The sequence below is a fragment of the Tachyglossus aculeatus genome, chromosome 10 (assembly GCF_015852505.1).
Source record: "Tachyglossus aculeatus isolate mTacAcu1 chromosome 10, mTacAcu1.pri, whole genome shotgun sequence".
Lineage (NCBI taxonomy): Eukaryota > Metazoa > Chordata > Mammalia > Monotremata > Tachyglossidae > Tachyglossus > Tachyglossus aculeatus.
Genome location: NC_052075.1, coordinates 46,551,478 through 46,571,197, shown reverse-complemented (window position 1 = coordinate 46,571,197; position 19,720 = coordinate 46,551,478). Strand labels below are relative to the sequence as shown.

At 43.6% G+C, this 19,720-nt stretch overlaps 1 protein-coding gene across 5 annotated transcripts in view; it reads right to left on the bottom strand.

Annotated features, from left to right (window-relative positions):
- Positions 1-19,720, bottom strand: part of LRGUK (leucine rich repeats and guanylate kinase domain containing) — a 101,570-nt gene that overhangs the window by 35,922 nt on the left and 45,928 nt on the right. For 4 of the 5 annotated variants that reach the window (XM_038752204.1, XM_038752206.1, XM_038752207.1 and 1 more), the window contains 4 exons: positions 16,162-16,258; positions 12,145-12,258; positions 8,882-9,083; positions 7,279-7,392 (listed from right to left, as the gene is read on the bottom strand). In XM_038752204.1, the coding sequence (XP_038608132.1) occupies positions 7,279-7,392; positions 8,882-9,083; positions 12,145-12,258; positions 16,162-16,258 (527 nt within the window). Of the gene's footprint in view, positions 1-1,657; positions 1,701-2,725; positions 3,400-7,278; positions 7,393-8,881; positions 9,084-12,144; positions 12,259-16,161; positions 16,259-19,720 lie in introns of those variants that run through there. The other variant, XM_038752205.1, reaches the window with a different exon arrangement.

Below are 19,720 nucleotides of genomic sequence, written 5' to 3'. Positions count from 1 at the left end.
GCTTCAGGTGTCCTCTCCCAAGAACTAAATCCACTGAACTTAGTCCTTCCGCTAGGGAAGTTGACTTCAGGCCTTGCAGCAATGATACCAATGTCTTTGCGTATTAGGGGACCACTGTTGGAGCCTTCCGGTCAGTTTGCAGGGATTAAGTGTTGGTGTTGTGGCTGCCCCTAGTGCGGAACCTCCCTTGATGAGTTCTCTCTTGTTGGGTTGGCTGCTGGCTGAGGGGCAAGCTCTCACGATGTGATGGGCCGGCAGAGGTCTCTTTGTTCTGGGGTGACCCATTTCGGGGGGCTTGCCTCTCTTTGATTTGTTGCTCCTGTGATGGCCCCGCAGAACTCTTTTTGTTCTGAAAGGTTCCCTTTTTAAGAGCTTTGCTCCGCTTGGCTGTCGGCTCAGACGGGGGCGAGGCCTCATTTTGTGGAGGTTCTGCACAGATCTCTTTATGCAGAGATCTCTCCCTTCGGCGAGCACTTTTCCTATTGGGGGACTGCTCCGGGGGGGATCGTGCAGAAGCTTCTTTATTCTGGGTCCGTCTCTTTCTGTGAGCTAGCCCTTCTTTGCTAGGTTGAGGACTCTGGTGTTGGGCTAATCCTATGGGAGCCTCTTCCTTTCGGAGTTGTCCTTTTTTAGCCGTGCCCATGTTCTGAATCAGCTCCCTGCCATCGGAAGGAACCAGACTGGAGTTTAACGGCTGGTTGGTGTGAATCTTTTTGCTGGGTTGATGCGCTTCTTTTGAATTTTTCTCTTCCTTGATCTGCTTATCACTAGACAAGGATGCAGCATGGAGAGGCTCAGATGGTTGCAGTTTGTGGACTTTGCTACCTTGAGTCAGCTGGGAACTGTGGGGTAGCCTAGGACTGAGGTGTCCAGGCAGCTTTTCATGATTCCCCTTACTTTGGGAAAGTCCTATTTTACGGGCTGTCTGTTCCCCAGTTGGCCTGTGACTGGGAGGCAGAGCCACACTTAAGTGTGGTGATCTTTTTCTGGACTTTTTCTGCAGAGGGAGCATCTGGTTTGGGGCCAGAACCTGCTTCTGGTTTCGTGGCAGCACAACTGGGGTCTTCTTGCTGGTGGAGAAGGCTGCTTTCTGAGCTCTTCTTTCCTGTGTCAAACTGGAGGTTTGCGGCACTTCAAGGGAAGTGAGAGGGAATCTAACTTTCAGCTTTGCCTCTTCCTGGGTCTGTTTGGGGCTATGGGGAAGTGCACTCTGGCTCAATGCCAGCTCCCTTAGGGGAGGACTGATGAGTGGTAGTTTTACTTCTCTGGCTTTCTCTTCCTGGGTTAGCTGGGAGTTCCAAGGCACAGTTGGACTGGAGTGTTGTGAAGGCTGGGAGTTGAGAGGGCTGATGGGAGGGAGATTGTTGGATTTTCCTTCCTGGGTCATCTGGGGTCTGAAGGAAGGAGCCATGCTTTGGTCTTGCATTAGCCCTGAAGTAGCCGCTGTAGTTGGTGAAAGGGCTTTTATTTGGACTTCAAACTTGGGTGTAGGCCTCTTGGTTTGAAGAGGAGCTAGTGTCCGGGGCTGTGGAAGTCTAGTAGGAGTTCTCTTGCTGAACGGAAGTTGAAGTATTTGGACTTCCCCTTCTTTCATCTGTTTATGGTGTCCTGTCAGGAGTTGCAACGGCTCAGGGAAGGGAGTACTGACACAAACATGATCCGCTTTATGGGTTTCTTCTTCTGGGATCGATTCACGGCTTCTAATAGGAGAAGAGCCCAGTTGCAGAGGAGAGTCAGTGTGGGAAAGACTCTCTGACTCTTCACTCTGGCCCTTCTGAGGGGGCTGGAGTAGAGATGAGTCAGGCTCTTGGGGTGGATATGGGGCAAGACCCAAAGTTAGAGAGGGCGTGATCTCCTGAGGTGGAATGGTGATGAGCTTTTGGGATGGGGAGAGGGCAGGCTCCCGGGATGGAGTGGGGACTGGCTCTTGGGGTGGAGAGGGGGTGGGCTTTCGGGATGGAGTGGGGACTGGCTCTTGAGGTGGACAGGGGGCGGGATCTCGGGATGAAGTGGGGACCGGCTCTTTGGGTGGAGAGGGAGCAGGCTCCTTGGATGGGGTGGGGACTGGCACTTGGGGTGGAGAAAGGACGGGCTCCTGGGATGGAGTGGGGACTGTCTCTTGGGGCTGAGAGGGGGCGGGCTCCCGGGATGGAGTGGGGACTGGCTCTTGGGGTGGAGAGGGGGCGGGTTCCTTGGATGGGGTGGGGACTGGCTCTTGGGGTGGAGAAGGGGCAGGCTCCTTGGATGGGGTGGGGACTGGCACTTGGGGTGGAGAAGGAACGGGTTCCCGGGATGGAGTGGGGACTGTCTCTTGGGGCTGAGAGGGGGTGGGCTCCCGGGATGGAGTGGGGACTGGCTCTTGGGGTGGAGAGGGGGCGGGCTCCTTGGATGAAGTGGGGACTGGCTCTTGGGGTAGAGAGGGGGTGGGCTTCTTGGATGGGGTGGGGACTAGCTCTTGGGGTGGAAAGGGGGCAGGCTCCTTGGATGGGGTGGGGACTGGCACTTGTGGTGGAGAAGGGATGGGCTCCTGGGATGGAGTGGGGACTGGCTCTTGGGGTGGAGAGGGGGCCGGCTCCCGGGATGGAGTGGGACCCGTCTCTTGGGGTGGCGAGGGGACAGGATTCTGGGCCAGAGACAAGGCAGACTCCTTTTGTGGCAGTGTAGTGAGTTCTTGTGGAGGGTCAGACAGAGCAGCATTGGTGGGAGAAAGCTTGACTTCACTTACTTCTGCCTCCTGAGGTGCCTGAATCCCATGGAGTGGAGTTGCTATGGGGTGTTCAAGGGGGCCTGGGTTCGAATGATCGATAAGAGGCAGCCTTGTCTCACTTGCTTCTTCTTTGGGGACTGGCTTGGGCCGTTGGGAGGATGTTACATTCCCTACTTTGGGAGGAAAGGCTTTTTTCAGAGCTTTCTCTTTGGGTTTCAGTTTTTGGTTTGCAGGGGGAGCAGATTTACGAGTTAGGGGTTTCTTGGCAGGAACTGGGACAGGGGCCTTGGTTGGAGAGGGGGGATCTGTTTTCTGAGCTCCCTGTCCCAATGTCTGCTTTGGGTGTGGGACTTCAGCTTGGGGCTGTGGTGGCTCGTTGCGAGGGGGTTCTTCTTCATCTGCTTCCTTATCTTGAGCCAGATGGGAGATGTGGAGTGAAGCTGGGCTAGGATGGGGTGAAGGCTTTGGGTGTGGAAGACTGTTGGGAATGGACTCTACTTGGAGGGTTTCTCCCTCCTGGGACAGCTGGTGGTTCTGTGGGGGAACAAGGCAGTTGTTTTCTGGTATCTTTGCATGGGTCAGCACCCTGAAAGGAAACTCTGTTGTAGAGCCTCCTGCCTCCAGTTTCGCCAAACGCCTTGGGGATGGAACTAGGTATGGTGGCACCCCAGCCAGAGTCTTCCTGTTGTTAGCTAAAAACAAAGTCACAATAAATAAGGCAACGTAACCACAATTACAAGAAACAGTTCTCCATGCTGCCAATATATGTAGATATGAAACAACCTGTCCATCTTCTCTCTTTGGGAAATGGGATTCTCTTCTCCATAAAATGCTGGGGAAAAAAATATCTCATTTGGGAAAATGGACAGGAACAGGACATTATAGTGTAGTGATTTGAGGGTGATTGGATGTACATCCTTACATATCACATACACAAAAAATCCATCCCAAGAGTGGCATGGAATTTTTCTCCTAGAAATCCTAAGTGGAAGAACTTTTACTTTCAAGTACATGAACCTTCCCCCAGAACCCAGAGTCTTGGATTTCGAGGGGGATCTCCAAGCTTCCAGTTTTTGAGGATATGGAGTCACTGCATCTTATGGCTGTTGGAACTACAGGACACCTACGTGGGCTAGGAGGACTGCCATAGGCTAGGAGTTAACAAAACCAGCAAAGCACGATCAGCTTTGGCTTTCAACTACTCTAGATACATAGAACAAAGCTCGTTTCTAGTCTGGCAGCAACTTCTGGCCCCCAATTCTCCAACTCTGAGAGGCTTTAAGGGTGGGTGAGGGGTGTCAGATCTGGACTTTGGATCTATGGCCTGCATCCAGCTCAAGCTGGGCTCTAGCTCCACGGCATCCCAGATCAAGCCAGATCCCCACTTCAGACCAACAATCACTCAATGCTAAAATCCCAAAATGAGGAATGTAGTTTTCTAAGCCAACCTGGGGTAAAATCAACAATACATTATCGGAGGTTTCTCTGTCTTCAGCCCCATTATTGGTCTGAGCATCAGAAAGCACAGTGGGCTTAACACTGTGCTATTTTCAACAATTTAGGAAAAGGGGGGATTTAGCTAATCACACCAAGGTCGATGCCCAAGGTGAAGTGTGACAGGCACAATTAATACTTTTACTTTGCCTTGTGGCCTGTGGACATGGTCATCTGCCACTGTCACTTTTCAGGACTCACAACATTGCCCCGTTCATGAATGTACAGGGGAAATAATATTCCAGAATTGAGGATTATGGAGACTGCACGGACCTATTTTTTACTGACGATACATCAATAATGGCTACTCACAAGTTCTCTGGAACCACTGACATATCAGAAGGAAACAATTATGAGGCTTTTAAAAATGTAGGGAGGATGAACAGTGGTGTAAAGAAGCACTTATCCTACTGCAGCGAGGCTGCATGACCCAGGAAATGCATAGGCACTGCCACTTAAAGACATTACCACTGCAGAGGGAAAGAGGGAGGGAAGAAGGATTGCCTCCTTTTGTGCAAAGACACTTAAAAGATACTCAGGATCAACTCCTACCTCTAGAGAATTAATAGAATACAAAATTTCCTTTCAGAATGTAAGAGGTAGAAACCAAATTGACAGCCTTGCAGACAGCATTGGATGGCAGACTAGAAAACAGGACTGGTATTCAGGTCTTTACCCTCGGTGACTGGAAAGCTTCCACGAAAGCATATATGTAAAGTGGAAACTGCCCACAGAGAAGGTCTGTAAAATCCTTTGATATCTTTAGAACTCTTTTTCTATAAAAGTCTAGGTAAACACAAACCATTGTGGTTTCCTTGACCTGTGAACCTAAAGATAGCAAGAAAAACACTTTTGTAAAAGTATTTCTGCTGCAAAATGATTTTACAAGAGTTAAATGGAACCCAGCTGATGTGAAGGGCAGGAGAGGAGATGATTTAGGACATGGTTGGGCATTGTTGGGACCTCCAGTTGGCTTTATCTTTTTCCTCCGGGACAGATATACTTTCACTTTAAAGAAGGGACAGACAATTCCTTGCAGGTATGAGGATGCTGCACCTGAAGGCTTGTTGTCCATTCAAGTCTGGCAAGATTTGAAGGGAGATTAGAGCCCGCTTTTTCATTTTCTCAGCCAAATGGAATACAAATAAAAAAAACCAACTTAGAGTCCAAGAGAAGACATAGTGCCTTCCTCATCCTCACACTGTGTGATATCTCTTCAGTTTACTCTGTTAATCAATTAAATATGAAGTTATCTAAGAAGCTAAGATGATTTTTTACATGTTTTGTCCAAATGCCAATGAAACGGGTGAGGGAGATTTCCTCGGTGATCTCTGAAGGAAATTTCAAGCCAGCAACATTTCACCACTTAATTTTAAATAAATCAATTCTGCAGTGATTTTTTTATTCCTCTTTTTGCCTTTGTAAATTCAACTTTGAAATCATGGAAAATAAAGGCTTATATTTATGGGATAATCTGCTACTGGCCTAGAGAGACTGAGAGAGAGAAATGGGAGGACTAGAGGAAAAAGAGAAAGAGAGGGAGGGAAAAGGAGAGAATGACTGAATGAATATCTGTGTACACAAACTCTCTCTCTCTCTCTCTCCCCCCCACCAACCCCCGGGATCATATTTCTCATCTTTGGTTGATGCTTTAAAAGTTATTAACTATTTTTCATAAAAGCTTCAGATATGGATAGTCTAGGAAACAATTTGGAGGAAAAGTCCCATTATGACAGGTGAGGACAAAATGTGACCAATGGAATCACTTCAGCCCTTTCCTGCCTCTTAAACCCAACCCCTTTCCTCCCACGCATCCTGCTCTTGAGTGTTTTGGCCCAGAGTTGGTGAGCGGCCCTCAATAGCAAGTAGAGGTGTTAATAAAAGTGGTAAGATGACCTTCCAGCCCTAACAGTTGCCTGCCCCACACTATTTTCAGGCTTATTTTCACCAGAGTGGGCCACTGGAACTCAAAAGGCTTTGAGGTACTGATATACCGTAGGGATTAAAGAAAAATTCTAAAATTCAGGTTAAAACCCTCTTCCCTACTCTTTCCCAATAACCTATCTTTATACCTATTCACCATCCTCTGCAACTTCTTCCTACCTTTTTCCAATCCACTTTACCCCCACCCATCTACACTTCTTTACTCATCCATGTACTTTTTAAAATCCTAATACAATCTCATATGGCTTACTTACTTTTTTCTTTTCTCTTTCAAGTTTTTCTTGCATCTTATCCTTTTGCTTTGTATCCTGCTGTAGGTATTTCCTTCAGCCCATATCTTGTGCCTTTTTCCTTTCCTCCAACATCCTCTTTCTGGGTACGTTTCTCTCTCATTTTTTTCTCATCCCCATTCTCCTTTAATATATTTTTTTAATTTCCACCAGTCATCTTTCTCATTCTGAAGGCCTATAGCTTCCTTACCTTCCCACTCCCCTTTCCTTCCATTTTGGCCCTCCACAGTCGCTTCCTAACTTCGTTCACAGTCCTGGGCTTCTGGAACTGCAGGAATCTGATGCCTCCCTCCCACTCCAGCACAAAAAAAGTCTGTTTTTGAATGTCCTGAGAACTGGGACTCACTCAAAAGTATTTATTACACACTTTGTGCTGAACATTGTACTAAGGACTTGGGACAGTACAATATAATCAAGTTAGCAGTTAAGAAGTGGATAAGCACAGCGTCAGCTCCTCAACATGAATCACCATCAGTAGTTTATATACTGGTGAAAAATGTGGGCAGACATGAGGCACCCCGGTGACTGCATAATAGGGAAATCTTTGGGACCCACCACCACAGAGATTAATTTCACCCCAGGATTGTGTGAGCAGGCATTTTGTCTCCCAACTCTGTTATATTGTACTCTCCCGAGTGCTTAGTACAGTGCTCTGAACATGTAAGCACTCAATAAATACGACTGACTGTCTGTTCTACGAATTAAAAGTCACTATTTTGATTTCTTTCCTGGGTGTTAAAAAACAAATCAATGCTAGCTTCTAAATATCACATAGTAGTGTTTAACAAATGCCATAAAAAGCTAAAATAATATAATCACAGTTGGAGAAACCTCATACGGTACCTGTAATTGTAGTTGCTTTGTCTTCATTTAGAATCAAATCCTTGTCATTCTCGGCCAAACCAAGATATTCTCTGATGAGCTGGCTCAACTTCTGGTATGCTTCATCCAGATCATCTTCAAGTAAAGGAGAGGGACATGAGACATATCAAAATACTGTACATCTAGCAATGATCCATTATAAAGAGGGACAACCTGGATAAGTACACTTTATTTGTAGATAATTGTAAATCTTACTTTAAGCCCAATGACAACTTATCAGAGCTCCTAACGTCTAACAGTACTCAATAAATTTGAGTTTCAGTTTCTATCTTTTCCCTTGCCCAACCTCTGGTGAAGGTACTAATTAGCAGAGGTGATTTTAAAAGAAGGGTGGCATTTGTTAAGCGCTTACTTTGTGCAAAGCACTGTTCTAAGCACTGGGGAGGTTACAAGGTGATGAGGTTGTCCCACGGAGGGCTCACAGTCTTAATCCCCATTTTACAGATGAGCGAACTGAGGCACAGAGAAGTTCAGTGATTTGCCCAAAGTCACACAGCTGACAAGTGGCAGAGCCGGGATCAGAACCCACGACCTCTGACTCCCAAGCCCGGGCTCTTTCCACTAAGCCACGGAACTGACTTCGACAACCTGATTCTGAGAGTGACTGAAATTCCATTCCCATAACACAATGCAATCCAGTTGCTGAAACGGCATAGCTATTCAAAAATGTCACCTTTACAGCCCCTGTCAAACTGTGAGAAAATAATCCGGGAAAATATGACGCAGACTTATTTTAGTTGGATTGTTTCATTTGGAGTCCAAATGAGATGCATATAGAGAAGTGGGAGAGGTGATCAATCATAACATTTTCATATGAAAATGATGAACACCTTAAGATGAAATATTTAGTTTTATACTTAGATCCGGGAATTATGAAGAAATGTAAATGTTATTCTTTCTTTCATATGGAAAATAATAAATTGTTGCTGTGCACTATAAAATAACCCTTTGCATGTTTCTATTGAAAGAATTATAAAAAGCAGATTGTTTTCCTTTGTGAGAGGGCATCTCTACTTTGGAAGAATTTGTAAGCTAAAATTGGGGTTACTTAAATTTAGTCAGTCATCAATCAACTCACAGACTGCAGAACAAAGAACTTGCATAGCAATAAATTGCTGAACTTTTAAAAATTAAGTATATATTCTGTTTAAAAAAAATAGGCTCCTGGTAAGACTTTACTTAAGGGCTTCTCTACCGCTTTGATCCTAACTTTTATTTTGAGAGGGAAGAAGAGAGGCCCAGATTTCTTTAGTGAAATTTGGGATGCTTCTGGTCGCTTTATTTTGGGAGTCTGAGAATTTAATTCTTTCCTGAAGTGACTCTGTCAGTTGCAGAGGGTATGCTGATTTCTTTTCTGGACAGAGCTGGTGGTTCAGGCCTGTTACAGCCATAAGCCTGAGCCTCAACTCCAATTCCAGGATTTCATCCCGTGCAGGGCTCTAGCATCCAAAGTTATGAGGATGAACTGGAATTGCCTAGGAATTTTATTTCAACCAAACACATTTTTCACACCCTGGATTCATATTTGAAATAGCACAGCTGAGACATGCAGAAATGAACTCACCTGCATTTATTATTGCATCAAAGTAGCCTGGAAAATCCTGATTTATCTTAACATAATAATCCACCCTGGAGACAGCAAATTCAACTTCTGCTCGGCTAAACACCCCTTTCCTCCGCAAATAGCCCTCGTATTTCTCTTTGTTTAGTGGAACCAGTAGGACATATCGAGGTTCAAAGTAGGAATTTTTCAAACTTCTCACGCCCTTTGGAATTAGAGAGAAAACTAAAATTCAGACCACTAGTGTATTTGACACATCACCTGATGACATCATAATAGCAGTGTTTTCTGACTTACCAAAAGATGCTATTTCATTTTAGTAATAATAATGATGGTCTGTATTAAGCGTTTCCTACAAGCACCGTGCTGAGAGGTAGGACATATCAGATTGAACCCAGTCCCTGACCCACACAGAGCTCAGAGACTAAGAGGGAGGGAAACATATTTTATCCCCAATTTACAAATGAAGAAATAGAGACCCAGAGAAGCTATGTGACTTGCCCAAGGTCACAGGACAGGCAAGTGGCAGAACCAGAACCCAGGTCACTTATTTCCACTAAGCCACGCTGTCTAGTAATGTAGTAGTCTAGTAATCTATTACTATTACAAGTTCCAAGTGCTTAGTACAGGGCCAAGCACGTAGGACAGTCCACTGCACCCAGTAAGCATTCAATAAATACCACTAATTGATTATTGGTGATTACTGATGATTTCTAAGAGCAATTTTCGGACCTACTACACAGAAATTATCCCATCTAACATGCCAAGCAACGAAAGAACACCAAAGTTCAGGCAAAACAATTGTTTTTAAACATCCTAAAAAATGCTTAAACATTTGTCAAAACTGAGAAGCAGCACGGCCTACTGGAAAGAGCACGTGTCCAGGAGTCAGAGGACCTGGGTTCAAACTTCAGTTCCACCATTTGCCTGCTATGTGACTCTGGGAAAGCCACTTCACTTCTCTGGGGCTCAATTTCCTCACCTGTAAAATGGAGATTAAATGCCTGTTCTCCCTTCTACACTGACTGTGAGCTCAATGTGGGACAGGGACTGTGTCTGCCCTGAATAACTTGTATCTACACCAATGCTTAGAACAGTGCTTGACAAAGGGTACTTAATAAATACCATAATTATCGTTATTATTTTTCCCATAAAAATAATTTTGTTCCAAAATCACTGTTAAAAAAACCCAAACAACTCAAATATATTGTGTCCTATTTCCCTGGACTTTGAAGGGCCTAAGCAGAAGTAAAGATGCAGAGGAACACAGAACTATTCCTCTGCAACCAGATGGTATATGAAGAATATCTCCTCTCCCAGTGATAATAATAATCATGATATTAACAGTGGCTTTTCTAAAGCATTTACAAAGTACTAAGAACTGGGATAGATACAAGATAATCGAGTCAGATACAGTCCCTATCCCAAGTGGAGCTCACAGTCTATGTAAGAGGGTCAACAGGCAAATCATCCCCACTTCACAGATGAGGAAACTGAAGCCCAGAGAAGTTAAGTGACTTGCCCAAGGTAATGTATGCTAATGCTGAAGTATGCTATTTCGAATTCTAGAGCTTCTTTTAGAAATCTTTTCACTCTCAATTTCAGGGGAAATTCATCATGACATTTAAATATAGCAACCATAATTATGGTCTAAACCGAGACACAGTAGAAGGAATAGCAAGAGATGGCCTCGCAAGCTATTGGTGAAGATCACCATCTCACTTTTTTATCAATCTCTTCCATTCCTCTTTTCATCCCATTAATCTCCCCAAACACTTACAGTCTAGAAGTTTTTCCTGCCCTAATAATTCCTGATTCACCTGCCGTCTCATAATTTATCGTGACCTTGTAATAATGGTATTTACTGAGACATATTCAAGACCACATCTCCTCCAAGAGCCTTCCCTGATTAAGTCCTCTTTTCTCTGATTGCCTTTGCACTTGGATTTGTGATCTTTGGACACTTGGTATTCACTGCACCCTCAGCCCAGATTAGAACCCAGGCCTTTGACTCCCAAGCCCGTGCTCTGGAAACTAGGCCATGCTGCATCACTCCGTCTGCTCCAACATAAAGTTGCTTTAATAATAATAATAATAATGATAATAATAATAATAATAATAATAATAATAATAGCATTTGTTAAGTGCTTACTATGTGCAGAGCACTGTTCTAAGCACTGGGGGGGGATACAAGGTGATCAAGTTGTTCCACGTGGGGCTCACTGTCTTAATCCCCATTTTACAGATGAGATTACTGAGGCTCAGAGAAGTTAAGTGACTTGCCCAAGGTCACACAGCAGACATGTGGTGGAGCCGGGATTCGAACCCATGACTCTGACTCTCAAGCCCGTGCTCTTTCCACTGAGCCACGCTGCTTTGCAGAAGTTCCACCAGGGACACATATAGCACAATCGGGGGCATCATCATCATCATCATCAATCGTATTTATTGAGCGCTTACTATATGCAGAGCACTGTACTAAGCACTTGGGAAGTACAAATTGGCAACATATAGAGACAGTCCCTACCCAACAGTGGGCTCACAGTCTAAAAGGGGGAGACAGAAAACAAAACCAAACATACTAACAAAATAAAATAGAATAGCTATGTACAAATAAAATAAATAAATAAATAGAGTAAAAAATATGTACAAACATAGATACATATATACAGGTAATATACAGGTAATATATACAGGTATATATACATACATACAGGGGCAGGGACAGAATTGATCAGCCCACAGACAACAGGGTAATGTCCAGGGGACCCTCACTGGTTTCTCAGCACTGATGCATGCAGATTTTAACTTTGAAGGAGGCCAGGGCTCTCTACCACTGACTGCGTTTGCACAGAAGAGAGTGTAATTTCAGGCCTAATGACTTTTCAGCTGCAATACTATGGGAGCAAAATGGATGGAGGTTTTCCTCACTTTTCCCTCGTGTGACCTGGATTTGTGAAGGGAGAACCAAGCCCATTATTAAGCTCCTTAATAATGGCTTTTATTAGGGGCTCTCAAGAACCAGCAGACGACAGATATGCTTTTACTTGAAACTGTATAGCTGAAAAGACTAATATTTTAGTGCCACAAGCTGACAGCCAAAAAATAAAATTAAAAAAAAAAGGACACAGGAGTTATTTGATTTGGGGGGGGGGGGGGGGACCTGTAGTATAAAATACGCTGGGATTTCTGGCTCTTAAGAGGTGAACTTCCTGATAATCTTCTGACCACGACGTTTTCATGGTTCAAAAGTGAAAATTACCTACCTCAATTTCCATATGAATACAGCTTGCGAGGCCATCTCTTGCTATTCCTTCTACTGTGTCTCGGTTTAGACCATAATTATGGTTGCTATATTTAAATGTCACGATGAATTTCCCCTGAAATTGAGAGTGAAAAGATTTATAAAAGAAGCTCTAGAATTAGAAATAGCATACTTCAGAGGACATAATAGAAACAATGCACCTGACTTCTCTGGTGCTTGAGTGTACTCCCCAGTAGTTGAAGGTGCAGTATTTTGGGAGGACCATTAACTCTTTCAGACCATCAGGGGATTCTTTATTGGACTGCAAAAAGGCACAACAGTATAATGAAAAATCCTCTCTAAAACAATCGGGGAGTAAACTGAGGAACTGGGGAATTTGGATTCATTACTTCTCAACTTCTTTCATTTCTGATACTATGAGGCTCCAAAGAGCCTCAATGATTAATTATCAAATGCAGTCTCTAGACTGTAAGTTCCTCATGAACTCTCCCAAGCACTTAGTACAGTGCTGCACACACTTTAAATACTCGATACAATTAATTGTTAAGGAGGAGAATGGGGATATTAAACTTCATATCAAACAGCGATGTGCAGAATTACACAGAACTCCCAAACGTCAAAAGTCCAGTTCACTGAAAAACAATTAACTGATGAGGTTCATTATTGGGTATTCTTTCAAATAACCAGAGGACTTAAAGTGTATCTTAGAAATGTCACGATAAATTATGAGACTGCATCTGAATCAGGAATTATTAGGGCAGGAAAAACTTCTAGCCTGTAAGTGTTTGGGGAGATTAGTGGGACGAAGAGAGGAATGGAAGAGATTGATAAAAAAGTGAGATGGTGATCTTCACCAGTTTGCCTTGTCCCTTTAAATCAGAAGTAGGTGAAGTATTCATTTATTTTTTATTTATACCCTTATTCAGCACTTATGTACAAGTATACATATGTATAATAAACTGCAGAGTTTATTATTTATTCTGAGTCTACTGTTTGTATTTTTACATCTGTCTCTTCCTTAGAGCGTAAGCTCCTTGTAGGCAACGAATACACCTTAGGCTTCTGTTGTACTTTCCCATGGCTTTAATATGAACATTTCACCTACTCAATCACTCAGTGGTAGTTATTGCATGCTGAGCACTGTACTAAGCGCTTGGGAAAGTACGATATAACGTGGCTGGTAGACACATTCCTGATCCACAACTAGTTTAGAGTCTAGCGGGGGAGATGCGCATTAATATAAATAAATGATTTACCTATATGTACATAAGTGCTGTGGGGCTGAGGGTGTGGTGAATACCAAGTGTCCAAAGATCACAAATCCAAGTGCAAAGGCAGTCAGAGAAAAGAGGACTTAATCAGGGAAGGCTCTTGGAGGAGATGTGGTCTTGAATATGTCTCAGTAAACACCATTATTACAACCTCAGAGGACTGTAGTACTCTGTTCTTTCATGCAGGTCATAAGTGAGGCTGGAGGTATATTACTGATGTGCAGTCTTTAAAGCATGACTGTACTCATGAGGAATCCCTCAGAAAGAATACTTGTCCACCCTTGCTTTGTTTCCCAACAGAACAGCAACTGTCTAAATCAGTTAGGAATGAGTGTCCAAAGGATCATCAAAAATTTGTACCGTTAATCTCCCCCAACTGTCAGTTGTGATCCAACACCCTGCTTTCACCCAGCTGAGAAGTGGAAGATCAATCAGGACGGGCCATCATAAGCTCAGTTCCTTGTTCCCTTTTTCTGTCACCTGACTTAGATGAGGAATAGCTGATGAGTTCTAAAGAGGCAGCTGAGAAGGAACAGGTCCAACAGTGACAGTCCCCTCCATGTCCAGGAACTAAATGATCCCATTCCCTCTCCTAGCTCCATTTCGGTTTGGCCAATCCAGCTGCCAAGGGCAGCTGTCCACCAAGCTGCTAGAGCTAGGTAGAGATGGGGGTAGCACTAGTTTTATACTGTTGTGGCTCTAGGTGTCCAGAGGCTGGCAATGAGCAAGAGGGAAATTCAGGATCGTTTATTTTAGCTGCAAACAACCGATTGTTTTGATGAACTAGAGGTGACCTTCTATAGCTCATCTTTAGGTGAAAGAGAACATAGGTACAGCGGGAAGAAGCCACTGTGAAACTGAGAGGAAACAAAGACAAAGAGTTGAGAAAATGGTAAATGTCAAGAACTTAGACTTCTGGGTAGGGTAAAAGAAGAGAAGCTGGAATGAGAGGGGACAATCTAAAACGAGGCCCTGTAGTAATTTCAAGGGATTTTTTTAGTAAACAAGATTAGAAATTGGATCATATTTTCTTTGCTGCAGATTGAATACATTACTAGAACTAAATCATCAGTGGAACAGATGGAACATCACAGGAGCAGATGAACTGAAAAGAAAGCTCTGCTATCTGACAAGAGAAACGAACGTCAATTCTGAGGAACTGGTGAGAAATACTTTCCACCGAAACCAAAGGTACAGTCTAGAAAAACTTACAGCTTTCAGAGGCACAAGATCCCGGAGTCTGGATGGAGAAATAGACCAAGTGCCCCCAAACCTGGAAGAGAACTGCCTAAAAAAGAAATTACATGTTGCTTTCTCCGGTGAACCCTGTGTTTTCATTGAGGAAATGCCGCCAATGGAAAATACTTAAAAAACCAACAGGAGATTACAGGTACACCCTAATAGACCTCACCCATTCTACAGCTAGTTTTATCCCTGATCCCACTACATTTGGCCATTCTTTCAGCTTGTCTGCCACAACATCCTGCTTTTTCGTTCGCCAACTGGCTAATTTGACTAGTGAAGACAAGCAACAAATTAGTCTACTGGGCTTCTGCTACATGACAACCAGTCTCCAGTCGAGAACAGCGGAGGTGACTTGGTCTTGAGGCTTTCTTTCCTACTTGCCACCTGACTGGTCCCCGAGTTGGATATCTCCTACATGAAGGGAAGGAGGCCCAATAGTTTGTCCTCAAGAACACAGCTGATTCGGAGCTCTTCTTTTCACACCAAGGATCTGGTTTTCCCCCGAGCTTCTTAGCTTATACCAAGACAGTCAAGATGGCCCGTATGTAGGCACCCTAGATCTCTCCTAGAGGAGCATCTGAGTGGGAACTAAGCCCCAGTGCTCTGCAGGTTCCAAGAAACTGTGACAGAATACTTGGGTTTGCTGAAAGAATGGAGAGGACCAAGCTATAAGAGATGCTGCCAGCCACATATTTAATGTCTCCTAAGGCAGGCCAAGAGAAAGTCTCGAGTGTATGCATTCATTCATTCAATCATATTTATTGATTACTGTGTGCAGAGCACTGTACTAAGTGCTTGGGAAGTACAAGTTGGCGTGTATGACTCGATCAACCAATGGAACTGTAAACTAAGGTGCCCACTGAGACCAAGTGCATACCTTACGGAACATATACCAAAAACTACTCGAGCTGGCTGAAAAAGTCAATATGGTCAAACTCACTCACCTCATAAGGACAAGAACTGAGAGTTGGAGGAAAAATCCCCTGTGTATCATACGATGTCTGCCACTGACCTTTAATAAAACTAAAAGATCAATGCCAGTGGTGGGTCCAAAATAGACTGGTTGATTTGAAACAGACCTCACAAAAAGGCATGCTGAATGTTCTGGTGTACTTATTAAAATAGGTAACAACAAATCAAGGACATTCTGAAATGCAGACATTTAGAAGGGGAGATTTCATAGAAAACTACAAAACACAGGTTACCTGCCTGTAATGTAGATTCTCTGAACATATGTCTCCATAGCAGATACTTATATTTGGAGAAGCTATTTTCCTGTCCTTTCCCAAAAATTTTATTACTGGAAATTAATAATTGCATTCTTTTTCTTCACAAAAAAACCTCCTCTACCCTTCTCTTCCTCCACCCTCACCAACTCCAAAAACCAACTAGATGCTATTTGAACCCAAATGCTCTGATAACTTAGGTGCACAACTATTGTAGTCATTGATATAAGCAGATAATTAAGATTATATCACTCAGGAGAGATACAGAATTCTTACCATGCTTTGCATTTCATGAAATATTTCCTGTGAGATAAAATGATAATCAACTCTGTCCCCTTCTCCAAAATAGGGAGGTCTTGTGGTATGACAGGCACTGGAAGATATATACACATAAATGCAAAATAAATTATCTGATCTTTCTTTCCATTAACTTAAATAATACCGAGGAAAAAAGGAACTTCGGAACAACCTTTAAGAGGAACTTTAAAGGTGCCAAGCATCCCTGGAGGGTTGTTGCTTTAAAAGTGTCTATATATAGAATACTTAAGTAGTTTTATTCTTTAACCCTTTGAGGAAAGATTAGAGAAACAGGGATTGCTTAGCCTGAAAAAAATAATGGTTAGGGTAGTTCTTAAGAGTCTAAAAAGGGTTTTAATGGGGAGGGTGCTCTGTATTCACTGGGGATTAGATAACAACAATTAACCTGAAGCAGGAGAGATGTTGGTTGGATAGTAGGATGAACTTCTTTCTTACCAGGGTGATAAAAACCGCTGTAAATTTTTCTACTGAAGCCTGGTTATGTGACAGTACCTGGACAATACATTCAAAGCAGGCACTTCCCACAGGGCTTAAAGGCAGCTTTGGGCCTCTTCCCAGGAGACAATAACAGGGGTGGAGCTGACAGTTTTCAGGCACTTGAGCTCTGGACCTTTTGGGAGTCCAAGAAGAGGAGGTGAATAAAGCCAGTATCTGTTTCCTCGCCTCTGGCCATCCCTGTCAAGGCAGTCTGATATGCAATGGAACAGAGTGGAATTTAAGTGGGTTGCTTGCCTTCCCTGAAACAGCAAGCATGGCTAGGATGTGCAAAACCACACTGGCTCAAGGACAGAGTGGCTACTTTTTTGTTGCTCTAGAAGACCTTCCCCAGAGAGTGAAAAGGGGAAATGAAGGTTGGAAACTCATGCTGGAATCGGTCTGTGTCCTGGGATCGGCCCTTGAAAAAGACTGGGAGAGGGAGGCAGTTCAAATTATTGCTAAAATGAGGATTTTGGACTATCTGTGCATTTCACTTATCCACGCTCTCCCAACTTTGCCCTCCCTCAGATAATTCAGGGCTAGTTGCTTAAGTGGCTACTTTTTTGCTCCTCTAGAAGACCTTCCCCAGAGGATGGAAAGGGGAAATGAAGGTCGGAAACTCATGCTGGAATCAGTCTGTGTCCCGGGATTGGCCCTTGAGAAAGACCAGGAGAGGGAGGCAGTTCAAATTATTGCTAAAATGAGGATTTTGGACTATCTGTGTATTTCACTTATCCACGCTCTCCCAACTTTGCCTTCCCTCAGACAATTAAGGGCTAGTTGCCTGCAACCTTGGCCAAAATCATTTAATGTCTTTGAGACTCTGTTTCCCATCTATGAAATAAGAATAAATTACCTGCTCTCCCCACCTCCTAGACTGTGTGATTAAATTGAGCCTCCTAAGGGCCAGGGTCTGTATCTGCTCCCAAACCCTAGCCCAATGTTTAGTACATGAAAACACTTCATAAATACCAGGACTTAAAAGTCAGTGAAATGAGATTTGAGCCATACCTAGAAATCTTTTAAGAAAATAACTGACTAAACCACCCAATACCAGGGCTGTCATTCTTTTCCCTGGATGCAGGGGGTTGGACTAGATGAGTTTGAGGTTCCTTCTGGGTCTGTGATTCTATTCATTCATTCTATCGTATTTATTGAGTGCTTACTATGTGCAGGGCTCTGTACTAAGCACTTGGGAAGTACAAATCGGCAACATATAGAGACGGTCCCTACCCAACGGCTCACAGTCTACAATTACTCTCTAAATCCAGGAACACAAGCAAATTTTACATACAATATGCTGTGACCAGTTTGGGAATTTGTGTCTGATCTGTTTCCCCTGGGGATCATGTTCTTCTTTAATATGTCACTGAAGTGCCTAGTATAGTGATAAGCTTCCACTAGGCATAGAGGCTATTCTACCCAGAGAAGAATGATTCAACAGTTATGCAGTTAATTTAATCAACTGGTCACATTGGATCATCCAGGGCCCAGGGTGAACTTTTAGATTGAGCTGGTAGGCTAAATTAATCAAATTAAACAGACAATTCTCAAATCGCTACGTCGCTTTTTGTGTAAGGTTTTGCCAAATAAATATTATTATCTGACCAAATGACTGCATATACTCAAATCCCTTAGGCATACCTACTTACCTGGCTGGAAGCCTCAAAACCTGCTTCAAATTGTTCAGGCACAGCAAAAATGACTGCTTGGAAAATTTCACTTTATGTTTTAGGTAACTGAAAAAGAGGCTCTCAAACTGTATTCTCTACTCACCTTTACTTTTCCTCCGTTGAAAAAAGTCAAACCAATTTATTTCCAAGCATAGAAAATAATACATTTTGTTCTCTGACAGAGAGCTCCTGCATCAACTTTCAGCCTAAAAGAAAATGCTTTTTCATGCTCTAACACCCACACACTGTTTACAGCAGTGTTTCAAATCACTGAAACTGGGGTTTAGAATGGATGATTCTTTCAGGAGAAGCCGTAGTGATGGCTCTATATCGGGCCTCAGCCATGGTTTTATGTGGCGGGGCTAATCCATAGGGAAATACTGGAGAAGGCAGGAAGTGAGTAGGGTGTGTGCCAACCTGACAGACGAACAAATGGCTCTAGGGAGCCACCACAACTTTTCTAGATCCTTTACTATTCTTGCAGTTCAGTGCCTCCTCAAGGTCACTGCAGTTGGTCTCTGGACCAAAAGAAAAGGGCAGGGTTACTGAGATGGCAGTCCTGGTGGCAGGGTGCCCAAGAGTAATGGCACCTACTAAAGATTTGCAGCCAGAAACTGGCATGCAAGGCAGCATGGCCTGCCACATCACCCTCCAGAAGCAGAGGGCACTGACTGTGTCTCTTTATTGTACTACTGTACTCTCCCAAACACTCTGAACACAGTAAGCCCTCAATAAATATGATGGACACACTACAGTATGCTGGCTTCCGACTGTAAATTCCTGGAGGGCAGCAAGAGGGATTCTTATTTCTGTTGTACTCTCCCAAACAGATAATAGAGAATTTCATACTCGGGAGGCACATACATAACACTAAAGATGATTCTCTCTTCTCTGAAAATTGCTAAATGGAGTCCAATGGGGAGAATGCCCATAAATCGTAGACTCACAGAACTAGGAGGACCTCAAGAGCTCATGATATCTAATCTTTGAGCTTTGTCTTCGAAACCTTCACCTTCTCATATTCTAAATGTCCCCTGTTTCTGGGGATAATAATAATAATAATGATGGACTTTGGAATGTGAGACTGGCTTCTAGCCTGTGAGCCCACTGTTGGGTAGGGACCATCTCTATATGTTGCCAACTTGTATTTCCCAAGCGCTTAGTACAGTGCTCTGCACTCAGTAAGGGCTCAATAAATGTGATTGAATGAATGATGGCATTTGTTAAGTGCTCACTATGTGCAAAGCACTGTTCTAAGCACTGGGAGGGATACAAGGTGATCAAGTTGTCCCACGTGGGGCTCACAGTCTTAATCCCCATTTTACAGATGAGGTAACTGAGGCTCAGAGAAGTTAAGTGACTTGCCC